The following is a 13,639-nucleotide window of genomic DNA, read 5'->3' on the forward strand; positions in this document are numbered from 1 at the left end:
ACACGCACATACACGTAAGGCCCACACACACTTACTTTCAACTCCCTCACACTCGCCAAGTTGGTGTGTTTAGCCAAAAAGCGAAGATGAAAATTAGGCTGATGGCAGGCAGATTTTACTTTGAAGGATGGGCATCATTTTACCCCCTTAACACACACTCACACACACGTTTGCAGGCACAAATTAACACACACACACACACACACCGGAAAATGTTGCTCACAAGTGGCCACTTTTGAGTTTTTTTAATTCCAGTTCCTGTGAGGACTCTTGGACCCAAGATAGTCTCTCACATACAGACACACACACACACTTTCTCTCTTTTGCTCTCTGATACACACACACACGCAAACATGGTGATGATCCTTCCCAGGGGGACACAGGGGGCTACACTGCAGAGGAAAAATCAAGTCCCAGCTGAAAACTTACCAAGATAAGGAAGAAGGAGAGGGAGAATGGAGCAGGCGAAGAGGAAGGGGGGAAACAGAGAGCGAGAGAGATGGGAGGAGGTGGAGCTGAAATGTGAATTTAATGGGGAAAGTGCTGAGAGGGAGAGAGATAGAAAGAGAGTGAACAGACGGAGAGCTAACGATGGAGGCAAAGAGGCTGATATAAAGATGACAGCGAGGGTTAACTTAAGGGTAACAGAGAGATGGAAGTTCGCCACAACTGCAATTAAACAGCGATTATTTGCATTCGGAAAAGCAGTGGAACATGAAAGAAGAGTACAAAATGACAAAGTGCGTTTTCATAGATCGTTGGTTGTGTGAAAGGTTTTTAACACGCAGCTGAGCATGTAAACTTTCTTTTCGAAAGACGTGAGCAGTGATACGTAAAGCCTTAAAAATGAGTGATACGTTCCCTTATCTGTCCCTTCTAAGATGAGAGAGAAGAAGACTGTTACACGAGGAGAGAGATCAGGGAGAAACATCTGATTCAACTGTTAGGAGAGATAGTACACGTCTCATGGGAGAAGAGTGTGCGTCAGTGTGCATTTTGTGTGAGTGTGTGTCTACAAGAGAGAGCTTGTACTGCATGCGCATGTTTGCAATCTGTGTATTTCAGTGACAGGCCATCTTGGAAGCTCATTAAGAAGATGGAAAAACAAATTCAGCTTAAATAGGCAGCGGCCAATCACTCCCACCAAATGCAGGCTGTAAGAGGGCAGCGGACTGACCCTGTGGTGAAAACTGCTCTGTGACCTAAAGGTCCACGGTTCAACCCCACATGACAGCATCAGCTTTTGTTAAAATATCCCCCTCTCTGTTGGCTCTGTTCTGTGGCTCAGCACGCTGTCTGACAAGCTAAAGTGGATTTCTCTATGGGGATCAATCAAGGCTCCTGTCAACCACATTATGCAGGTCCCTTGAAAAAAAAAAAAAATGCTATAGCTACAGGTTTGCACTTGGAGCGTTGCCTAATCAGGTCACCTTTAATTATCCGCTTACAGTAGGTCAAATCAGGCTTGAACAGTTTGCTGTGTGTTGTGTTCGAGGACATCTTTGAGACAAGACACAGTGGGAAGAGCGCAGCTGTAAATAATGACATTAATTGTGTTTGAACTCAATTTAGCTGCTGTAGTTTCAGGCAGCCTGCCGATTCTATACAATAGAACCATTGTTAATGTTAATAGTAACACCTGTTCTTTTCCTACTATGACAAGTCAAAATTTCTGCTGTGAAAAAGACCATTGTCAGTCACTATTGTGAGGAAGTTTTTTGTGGCAAATTGTCAACACAACCTGGTCCTGCAGCAGAACAGAGCCAGGTTACACAAAGATGCTATTGTCTAAGTACCTCATGTGTTTTAGTGAGACCTGGTTGGGGCGTTATATCTGATGATTTCTGCAAGCTTCTTGCAGCGGTAGGCCGCATTTAGATTTGTCACAGTAGGAAAAACAAAGGTGATACTAATAACAGTAATCATAATGTGTCCACAGGATCTGTCGTGTCCACGCCTTCCATTCATTGTCAATGCAAGCAGGCCGCTCAATGCATTCTTGTAGCATAGCATTGCGTTTCGAGATCTAGGCTACTTTATGCAAGTCAGGGGTGTCCAGCATGACTCACCGCCTCTGGGACCTCCTGAAAAACCATAAAAACTAAACCTTGCTGAGTTAAAATGAAGACAGATTCTGCGACTGAATGGCTTATTTCTCACCTAAAATGTCTTCAGAATCAGATTTCGCTGAGCTATTTTTGTAAAATGAGAGACAGTTTCCGATCGAGCCACCATGTTGGTCCAGTTTGAAATCCCAGAGCACGCAGACCACAAGCGGCGTTCATCCAATCATGTGCGGCCAGTGGTTGCGAGGGTGTAACCTGTTTTGGTCAAGCATCCAATGCTAGGAAACATTGCCTGCCCTTGTGTCGGAAAATGCTCCTGAGGACACCTACCATAAGACATGACAGTGAACTATCTTGAGAACCGGAAACTGAAGCACCTAAATGGAATTTAGCCATCATCAACGCGCTTCCCTTACTGTGATAAGTAAAAGTGAAAAATGGAAAATGTACACACATTTGCTTGTTCATTTATGTGTATACAACCGAGTACAACACCATGAATGCCTCTGTGGAGAAACTGTCCAAAACTGTGTGCTGTTGCTGTAAGACACAGTGTTGAAATGCCCTGGATGGCAACATCAGGAGACCTAACCCCTTTAACTGCCTGTGGTAAACAACTTCATAGGTCCCTGGTGCAGGAGTGACAGGACTTTAAGAGGAACTCACACAATGATATCTGCCGTTAATGTTCACAGCTGTTCACCGCTCTGTCCGTGTTGCACTGCTTTGTTTTGTTTTCCTCCCATTGTTTTCATTTAAGTATTGTTTTATGCAGCGATGATTGAAAATCCAGTCCAACCATGTGTTAAGTTTATTTTCCCCTCAGCATAAAGAGCAGTTTGGTTGAGATAAAAAGAGCAGAGAACAAGTCCTTTGGAGAATTGTGTAGTTCACTTCACTTGTGTTTATAATTAAACTGAATAGTCTAACATGTAAAAACAGATTTTGATTACAGTGTTTTACAGCCAGATAGAGATATAGATGATGTCTACCACACACAAGGAGTGGTCAGTGTCAGTATATTATGCTTACTGTACCTGTGCAATCACACAGTGAAGTCTGGGCTCAAGAAAACATTCCCATGACTGGTTTAGTGCTAGAGGCTAAAATTATTTTCACTGACCTGCAAGTAGCAGGTTGTCTCAGTAACCAGTGCTGTTGAGAATGCATGGGACTCAAAACACCTTTCTAATTTAAGCTGTGAAAAAATTGTGTACAGTGGCTAAATCTGACCAGGGGTCTGAGGTCCTTCAGTACCGAGCTGCAAAAACCCAGTAAGTTGAAATCGTTGTCTCCGGCTGACATTTGTTTCCCGCTGACTTGTGAAACGACAACCCCAGAAAAGGCATCCTTTGCGCATGACGGCAAAAGCATGTGGTATCACATGTAATATGTGCTATCATGCTAAAATGCTAAATGTCCCAGGCTAAAAGTCAGCATCTTCACCAGAGCTCCACCCGCCTGTAACCTCCACAAATTAACACAGTTTGCTAATTAAAGCTCATTGGCCGAGGAAAGTAACACTGGGTAAAGTTAATACTACTCCAGGTGCTAAGTTTGTTAGCTGGACTTGCTAATGCTTGTGGCGTACACCAGAGCCGGAAACACACTGTTAAATCAATTCCTTTCACTTTTGCTATGGTGTGGTTTGGCTTTGGAAAGGCAAGATAAAAAGTCACAACCCTCAAACTTTCTAAAATGCTATTTGCTCTCACTATCCTTGACAAAAAATTATAAATATATTAAACATATAAAGTATATATAAAAAATAAAAGATCTAAGACTTTTTCTGTGCACACAAAAGTCTTATATCTCAAATTTGTAGCAGAAATCTTTTAAAATCCATGTTAGTGAGCACTTCTTCTTCCCCAAGATAATCCGTCCACCTGACAGGTGTGGCATATCATGATGTGAATTAAACAGCGTGATAATTGCACAGGTGTGCTTTGGACTGGTCACAATTAAGGCCACTCTAAAGTATGCAGTTTTATCACACTACACAAGGCCACAGATGTTGCAAGAAGTTTTGAGGGAGTGTGCACTTGGCATGCTGACTGTAGGAATGTCAACCAGAGCTGTCGCCGATTAAATTAATGTTCATTTCACCACCACAAGCCATCTCCTTACTAGATTTCCTTAATCACCTCAGTGATTGTGGAGAAATCCAAAGGTACAGTTGCTAAGTTACAGTATGATTAGACGTGATTAATTCAGGTGAGGGGTTTTGCAAACAGTTTATGTCAACTTGAGGACACTATACTCAAGAATCTGATATTTTTAAGACCTGGTTAAAACTGACAATAGTTACACTTTCAAGGGAAAAGCACCAGCCATCAGTGCAGTCACACATCATCCAACAGTTTATTTGTAAGCATCTTTACATTTAAGTCCAAAAAGCTTCAACACGAAGAAGAAGAAACTTAAAACTAAAAGTCAGAATACAATGACAAACATCTGCCACACTTCAGCGGGCAGGAAATGAGTCAGTGTCCTGTAAGCTCTTGTGTTGATCCCTTAACAAGCCGCACCTGTCATCATCTGACATCTGGATGGGTTTTGTGTGCATGTGCTGCCGTCAGCAGAGTGATGCAGAGTGCGTGTGTCTATGAGCATGTGCCTACTTGTTTATATTAACGTGTGTCATCAAGTTCAGTCATCATCGGCAGTGCACTATAGTCTAGACTAATGCTACAGAGAGTGTATGTGTGTGTGTGTGTGAGAGAGAGGGAGTCGAATTGTCTAGCAGCTGACTGTTTATGTCATTAAAGAAACTATCATCTCCTCCTCTGCTACTGTGTGTGCAGTCTGACTCAGAGCGGATGATGGTGATGATAACAACAACAACTGTGGCGTTGCAGTAGTGATTGTTGTGGCAAAGATAATAGATTGAGTCATTCATCCCTCTCCTCTGTGAATGTTTATACAGACAAAACAAAAGCAGGGACAAAGCTGCTTTTCTTGTCGGCTTTGTCTGAAGAAGACAAAAAAAAAACCCCGTCCCCTCCAGGTGTGATCAATTCTTCTTTGTACCTTCCTTTTTGTTTTATCCTCGTTACCTTGTGATGTGACTGATCTTCGTATTGGCTAAATACATTGCTTAAATGCTTAAATCCACGTTTTAACAGGGTGACCAAACGTGACCCAAAATAGGAAGTGTGTTAGACTGTCGAATCTGTGTGTCTGTCGATGAGTCAACTGACATCTGCTAGCACTTTCTGTGGTTGTGGTTTTCAGTAAGTACGTGGTTTATGTTGCCGTTGTGTGTAAATAATGGAACATGTAACACACGCAGCTCTCTGGTTTAAAGACTAATGATAATGAAGATAATGTACCGTACCTGTCACTTTTTCGAAGCAGAGCCACTGCATGCTGACACCCTATGACACTGTGTATTTTGGCTCTTGTAACGAAATGGTAGATATGTGAAAATTTAAAATCTGGATGAGCAGGACAGCAGAATATACATAAAATTATAGTAAACATTTTTTGACTACATGTACAGTAGCTCTTCTACTAACCTCGCCCTGATAGTTACTGTTGCTATGCCTCTCAAGCTTTTCTACATACTAACAGATAACAGTGGCAGATTTTCTGCTTGAGATTCTTTTGTATTTTTTGAATAATGTGTTCCTGATTTGAGACAGACATAAAAAAAAAGCAGGATTCTCATTTCTTGCCACTGACCGTTTATTCTGCTGGGTGGCAAGATTGTATCAGCTAGGCTGGTGAAATGTTTTTTATTAAAATAAATGTTAAATTGCTCCATAATCCAACAGTAATCACTGTTATCGATGGTTTGGTCAGTAACCCGTGTCTCTCCTTCTTCTGTTGATGCAGTAAAAGAAAAAAGAAATGTTGTCTTTCCTTACCCTTTTGATCTTGTGTTGTTGGTTATGGACCACCATCTTAACTCTTCAAATGCAGAATTTCTTACTCTTACTGTTCATGAAATCCAAATGCTAGCCAAGTTATGGTTACTAAGGACAATTGCAATTCAGGGAAAGGGTTTTGATGAATTGTCAATTGTAGCCTAAATTACTTTGGAGAAAAGCTGCTAAATGAGTAACATGTGATAAGGCAAATATTCACACCATGTGAGATGTGCATACAACAGACAGGGTGATTTTTGTCCTGTTAAAATTCATGTTGCTGTTTCATGTAATGGAGATGTCTCATTTAAAGTGTCCTTCTGAACACACCCTGTGGTTTAAGCATCGACTGTATTTGCCTCTGCTTGCTTATTTGATTTTTTGCAAATAAGCTCTTGAGCACTGCTCATACTTCTGTTCTCTTCCTGTGTGCAGGATTTAGTACACAAGTATTCCACATTCACAGTCATGGGCCTGTTTACAGCTGGAACAATATAATAATAATTATGATGTTCAATACATTATACGGAACACTACTGACTATTAATTTTCTTAAAGTTGCCATGAAATGGCTAGGGAGTTATAGCCAGTGCTTTGCTTTGGCATTTTTAAATATTTCCTGTAAAAGGCAGCTAGACTTGTGGAAATTGATATAACATCTTCAGGTTTCACATCTCTCCTCTTCACTTTGGAGGTTACAGAAAGTTCATAACTGTTTAACATACGTTTCAAAGTTCAGTGTCAATGAGTAATTTTCCTTGTGCACATTTCCAATGCCTTTGTAAAACTATTATAAAAAGACCTCTGCCTCAGTTACTGTTCATTGTTCAGTTAAGGCGATATTTGAACTCTTTGCAATTGGTCCAAATCGTACAAAAAGATGCCTTGAGGGTGGATTTGTAAAGGCCTTTTGTGCTGCTGTAGTATTCATCTACCTGCTTCGTGGCTAAAAGGAGTAAAAGCCTCTATTCTGCAATCAGAGGAGCCTTTTTCTTCTTTTCTACCTCTTTGCCCTGGTCTGTTCTCCCTCCAGCTTCTACCAATGTTACACCTTCTCCGCTCTCTCCCACAGGCTTAATGAGAGGGTTTCTTTTTCCCTTTGGTACATTTTCTCACTAAATAAAAATCCCCATTTGAGGCATATGGTAGAAAGACCAATGACTTCAGACCTCATTAAATACTGTTAAGGACCATTAAGTGAAGCAGACACAATGAGAGAGATGTAGTAATTACACCTGATTTTATAGAGCAGAGTGTGTGTGTGTGTGTCCTGAGGAATGTGCCTGAACAAGTGTGTGTGTGTGTGTGTGTATGTGTGTGTTCATTGTGTGTATGTGTGTGTGTCTGTGTGGTAGATAGACACAACTGGCACCACACAACAAGCTCTAACACTTCAATCAATTGCCTCATTATGGAAAATGTGCAAGTGAATAGGCCTAAGTGCAGTTTAAAATATCATCAATGAAAGTGAATGGCACTTTCACTGGTGAGTTGAACAGCTGGTGTTTGGTGATACATTGCCAGTCAGACGTCTACATCATGACTGTTATTGCAGCCAGCTACCGTTTCAAATGAAGTGGAGAGTAGGAGTCCCGATGAAAAAGATTTAGTGTGTCTGTACGTGATCGCTCTCACTTTGTCTCAAGCACGAGGTGGAAAATGGAAAATAAAAATCAGCCCCTCATTTGGATCTTTTGGTTTGACTTATGTAACAAGTAGTACAAGCAATAAGAGCACCGTCCGCTCCAAGTTCTCGTTGTGTTATTGAGGTTATTGTGCGGGAGCTGTCAGTGTAATGGAATAGAAACACGACCCGAGGGAATGCACACACATTTACACACTTCCACTGTAATGATCACATGGACTCCACCCCATTTATTTTCCCCCGTCGCTGGAAACACTTACAGCCCTATTTCTGGGCACAGTGACGCTGGTCAATGAGTTTACATTTCCTCCTTCCAGACTGTCTTAGTAAATGCTAGCCGAAGACAAATCACCCACTAAATGTTATGTTTATGCCATCAGAAAGTGGACTGTAAAAAGACTTGAGTGGATGGACGTGGAGTGTAAGCTGTTAAGCCACGTAATTGCATTATAATTTCAAATTCATTGTGTGAAAGGAGAATTTCGCCCTCAGCTTTGTCCTCATTAGGATGCCAACTAATGATTATTTTCCAAAAGATAGCCTATTCAAGAGAGTTTTTTGACTTTGGCTTGATAAATGACTTAAACAACCAATCGATTACAGTCATTGTCATCAATAAGGGTTTTGATTAATTGTTTTCATTGTGCCTTTGTCACATTCCTAATCAAGTGGAGGCCTGTAAAGTATAAAGGCAGATTTATGGTTGATGCAAGAGGTTAAGGAGTCCTGGGGAGTTGTAGGATTTGATAAATCAGCATCAGATTTCTCCCATTGATAACACCTCTGCAGTACTAGATGGATGTATTGTACTGAACAAGGTTGCAACATGCTTTAATTATATTCCCTAAAGTAACTCTTGATTTAACTTTGTGATACTGAATGATAGTGGGAAGTTCCATCTTGTTTGGACTTCTCCAGAGCTGCTTGATATGGTATAAAAATTGTAGTCCTCACAGCCTGAGGAAAGATCTGCTCTGTAGTCTTAGATACGACAGCAGATACTTCTTTATCTTTTGCAATTTGGCAGCCGGGTGAGCAGACCGTGGCTGGGGTGGGTGTTGTCTTTTAGTATCCTTTAGGCTCTGTGCAGACACCTCACCCATATCACTGATGCTCAGTAGATGTGTACCAGTGATGTTCTGGGCGGTTTTAACCACCTGCTGCTGAGCCTTCCTGTCCTGGGACGTGCCTGAACCACACCAGTTTGTGATGTTTCCAGTCAGGATGCTTTCTATTGCTCCTCTGTAAAAGATTTTCACAGATATTGCGATATGATTCACAGTTAGTGGGAATGATCACTTTTGCATCACAATTTTTATTTTTACTGAAAAAACTATTGAAATCATAATGATATGTTGAGGTCTATACCAAACATCTGGAGAACAAGATTTGCAGGCCAGGGCATTGGATATTGTAGTGCGGTTTTGATAATGTTTGGATTAACTCTGCAGCTTCAGACTAAGCCATGCAGTAGAAATGCTTACTAGTTCAGTCTGTCAGATCAACAGATCTGGTTTATCACTTGCACACACACACACATGAACCTAAGGTATTTCCTTGTGCTCCTTTACAGCATCATCATGCTTTGCAGTAGGGGTGTTATTTATGTTAATAATAATCTGATGATGATTAAAGTGTGAATAGCTGAGCAATGATGTGAGGCCTTGTGGATCATCTGATTTGACTTTTCACTATTCATTAACTGTGATTGTTCTTTTTGTACACTTTTTTTAACTTTTATGGTAACAGACTCTCTCCACCCCCCTACAATCGTATTGTGAGGGTAATTTAATTGCCAAATTTTAAGGCATTTTTTCCCCAAATGTTCTATAGATATTGATGAATTCCTTTGGCCACAACAGTGGAAATCTGACATGGTGACAGCCCTACTGCAACACAGAAAATGAGGCAGACGTCTTTGTGCTTGCGTGAGTCCATCTCACATTGAAAACCGTGAAGCTTTAACCTTTCTAAATTCAACAGCATACAATAGCAGACTTAAGTCTCATAAATGCGTGGCCCCTCACAAACAAAACCAGACAGGGTTGTCGTCATCCAGCTGCAGCAGATTTTCAGTCCATTGAACTATCTTGTGTTGCAGCTTGTTATGATGCTTTTTAACAAACAGATTGGCCCTTAATCTGATCTGACTGTGTGGGTTATTCTACTGTGCATTCGGATCACGTCATCAATGGAGGTCCATTGAGGCCCCTCTCACATCACCCCCGTCTCCTCTTCTGTGTTATGTGTCAGCCTGTCATGTCTCCTTTACAGGTTGGCGGTTAGGCTTGTTACACAGTCTCATACGGGTCTGTAGCGCTTCACCCAAGAATAGTTCACAGGCTGGATTACAAATGCCGCCAGCCATTTGCCAATTACACGCAGCTCGTACAGTGGGATATGCCAATTAACCATCCAGCGCGTAGCAATGATTGAGAACATTCAGGACATGGAGAGCTCGCTGAGCACCCACTTTATCTCTGCCTCTCTATTTCTGTCTCTCACTGAAACATATGTCCTGTCTGCTCCTCCTCTCCTCTTCTCAAAACTAAAAACATGAGGAATTTAAAATAGTTATCAAGCCTCCAGTGATTCAGGGTTTGACATTTACAAGTAAAGCTTTCTATTTCCTGTCCTATCAGGAAATATTGGAGGCTGTGTGGGCAGGTTCTGTGTTTTGGGGACCATAACTCTCTTGATACTGCCTGTCTGTAGCAGCAGAGACAAGGTGTGAATCGTCAGTGCATCTTACATTTTAAGAAATTAACTGAGGATGTGAGGAGTTACTTGAGACTGTTTTGGCTTGCGGCATTTTGACATTTGCTGTTATCATTGCAAATTAACAGCAGAGAGCTCATTGTGAAAGGAAGACAGAAGGTAAACATCTGATCGAGTGAGCTTCCTGTAGTCTTTGCAACAAGCATGAACTGCTTTTTTTGCACGTGCCCCAATCATAACAAGCTGTGCATGTGCACACATTGTATCTTAATATGTAACTTATAAACTTATCAACTTTAAGGGAAAGACATTCATCCTTTTCACCTAAACCAGTGGACCGTAAGACGATACAGACTCATGATTTTTGTCACTTGAGACAATAATATGGTTTGCAGACAACCCACATACTGTATCTTTGTTGGCTTTTTCGCTGGAGTTGAAGCATCATTAAGGCACAGAGATATCACTGTCTCATGACTAACCAAGTCTAATACTTACCAAATGGCTCAGCAGTACCATAATTAAATACTTTCTATTTCTGCTGTGTATGTATACATCTATGGCATCCCCACATCCTTCCTCCGACCTGTTATAGAGTGAACATTTTGTAAACAGCATAGTGCAATTTTTTTTTATACAATGCCTCTGAAAAGCTCTTTATAGGATTTTTACATCTAAAGATGGCTGCAAGGTCAAACATACAGAAGATCCCACTTTTAATTTGCCTCTGTGTTAAATGATGTTAAAACAATGCTAATGTCAAGAGACTTCAGCGTTCAGAGCGGTTGGCCTTGATGCACTGTAAGTGTTTTTAATTATAAATATGAATACACAAGTTAAGCATACATTTTCCTTGTTTGCCAGAAAAAAATAATGTATTTGTTAAGCATTTAATGAGTAAGGTTTACAGCATATTGATTATGCAAATATACAGGGAGGTTATTTGCATTTTTTATGAACATTAAAAAGGAGTGAGTCAGTAATCTGCTGCAAAGTGCTGCTCACCCAAATGTTAGACCAAAAACTGCTGCAGGAACCTACTGAGGGAAAGATTTTGTACTATTTGATGCTTTATACCTGTATATTTTGACAATTAAAGGTGCAATATGTAAGAATTAGTGTCTTATCGAATTCAGAGACGTTATAATATCAAAACTTTTGTTTCTTCATATTCTGTTGATAATTTTACTTCACTTTTTGAATGTTTTGGACTAAAATTCTTACATATTATGTGCTGAAATTATTCCCCCACCCTGACCAAAAAGCCAGAACATTTAAGTCTCGAAATGTGCAACTTCCATGTCCCAGTTCAACCTGGAAATCCTTCTCTTCCTTTTCTCCCCAGTGAAGTACATGCGTGAGGCCACACCGTACGTCAAAAAGGGCTCCCCTGTGTCAGAGATCGGCTGGGAAACCCCCCCTCCTGAGTCGCCCCGCCTTGGCTGCTCCTCCATCACCTCCTTGTCTGACCCTCCGAGCCCTCCTCCCCAGCCCTCCCTGTCCCTGCAGGGTGACAGGAGGTGCATACCACTGAAGATGTGTTATGTAACCCGAGCGATGACCACACCAGACCCTGAGAACAGGTAGGTGACACACACCCACACACACACACACACACACACATCATAAAAACTCTGGATAGGTCGCCATCATTTTCAGTCTCTCTTAAATATTATCTGTCTGCTCCTTTTGTGGTTAGTCACTGTATGACTTGTTCATTGATTAAAGGGTAACTTTACCAATTTTACACATTAAAGTGTGTTTACAGGTCCTGGGAAATATCACTGTATATGTGAAAAGAGTAGTATTATCTATCTTTAGTAGGAACAAATGGACATGGGGCTGAGCGCTACATAGGCTACAGGCTTGGGGAGCTCGTATTGAGGTGGTCTAATAGGTTGTTGGTTTTGGTATTTTTGGGGCATTTAAGAACAGTAGGAAAAATATAGAATAACATGAAACATGATGGTAACGTATAGAAGATATTGATAATGTTAGCATGGAAGACTAATGAGCTTCCACTTTTCAACTGGTATATAAACTAAACAGCATGATGGGATGCTCCCAAATGTTAAAATGCTGTTAAGAGATAGACAGCTTACATAGCCAGCACCACTGTATGTGGGCTGAATTCTCATTTGCATTTATTGATGTACATAGGTTAAAGGGCTATGACATGCTTCAATCAGAAGCGCACCACAGAAGTCGACGGCATTTCTTCCAAGTCTCAAATATCAAGCAATAACTGCAGATGGAAATGCTCCTCCAGAGGCTCGAAACCCAAAAACAGTTTGCAAAAATATGTCCAAAAACCATTTCATCCTCTTAAAAATGCAAAATTATGCAAACCGACTACATTATCATTGTTTCTCATAATATCGCACACACAAAGATGACAATTTCAGTCCGACTTCAAGTTCATTGAAAAAGATGCATTGGCAATATGTAGCAGTAAGAAAAGTATGTGAGTTTAGTGGCGAACTCAAGCCGACTGCCTGAACTAGCCCACAGGCTCTGCTCTGAAGTTGAACTTTAAGGCAACTGAGTGATGGTTACCTTAATTAACCAGAGGTTAACCAATTCTGCTCTGATCCTCAACTCAAGTGTCACAGAGAGAAAATGTGACTTAGTCTGCAGCCTTTTCCTGCCATCCTGAAGAGATTACCCAATCGTATTTTTGCAGACCTTTTAAAAACCATTTTCAGTTTTTTCTTAAAGACAGACGTTTGAAGTTGCGCACAGATAAAACTCAGTCAGCGGGGGGTCTTCTGTTAGGAGTTGTTGTCAAGTTAATTGGTTGGTAATATGACAATGGCCCAATCAAACAGCATGGGGGCAGAAAGCGATTTACTGTTTCGACTTTTTTTTGGTGCCACAGAGAACGTGCGCTTTTCTGTCCCTCGGTTTCTCTCTAACCGTGTTGTTTCCCTTCCCACTTTTCTTTTTTTGTCGTCACTCTCTCCTGTGTGGTGCTTTTCACTCTTTCTTATTTGTTTGTGTTTTTTTTGCCCCTTTCATCTTTGCTGTCCTCTCCCTTTATTTTCTTTCATGATCTCTCTCTCTCTGTTCCCGGCTTTATTGTTGTCTGCCTCTCTATTTTTGAATCAGTTCTCTCCTTCTCTTTCCATCCTCTTTATATTATTGTCTCTCTCTTGATTTATTCCTTTTTTTTCTCCCAGTACGTAGCTACCAGTTTCTCTCTATCGTTCTGTCCTTCCATCGGTGCGTGTGTGTGTCCTCTGCATATGTATGATTTTTAGAAGTGTGAGGAGATAGTTGAACCTCACTAAACTTCAAAGCTTCAGACGATGGAGGCAACATCAAAGTTAAGTGGTAGCAGT

The 13,639-nt window shown here is 40.9% G+C and overlaps 1 protein-coding gene across 1 annotated transcript in view; it reads left to right on the forward strand.

Moving 5' to 3' along the window:
* sntb1 (syntrophin, basic 1) overlaps positions 1-13,639 on the forward strand; it is a 39,284-nt gene that overhangs the window by 1,994 nt on the left and 23,651 nt on the right. Inside the window, exon 2 of the mRNA XM_073485151.1 lies at positions 11,644-11,881. Coding sequence (XP_073341252.1) covers positions 11,644-11,881 — 238 coding nt within the window. The remainder of the gene's footprint in view (positions 1-11,643; positions 11,882-13,639) is intronic.

The sequence above is a fragment of the Pagrus major genome, chromosome 17 (genome assembly GCF_040436345.1).
Source record: "Pagrus major chromosome 17, Pma_NU_1.0".
NCBI lineage: Eukaryota > Metazoa > Chordata > Actinopteri > Spariformes > Sparidae > Pagrus > Pagrus major.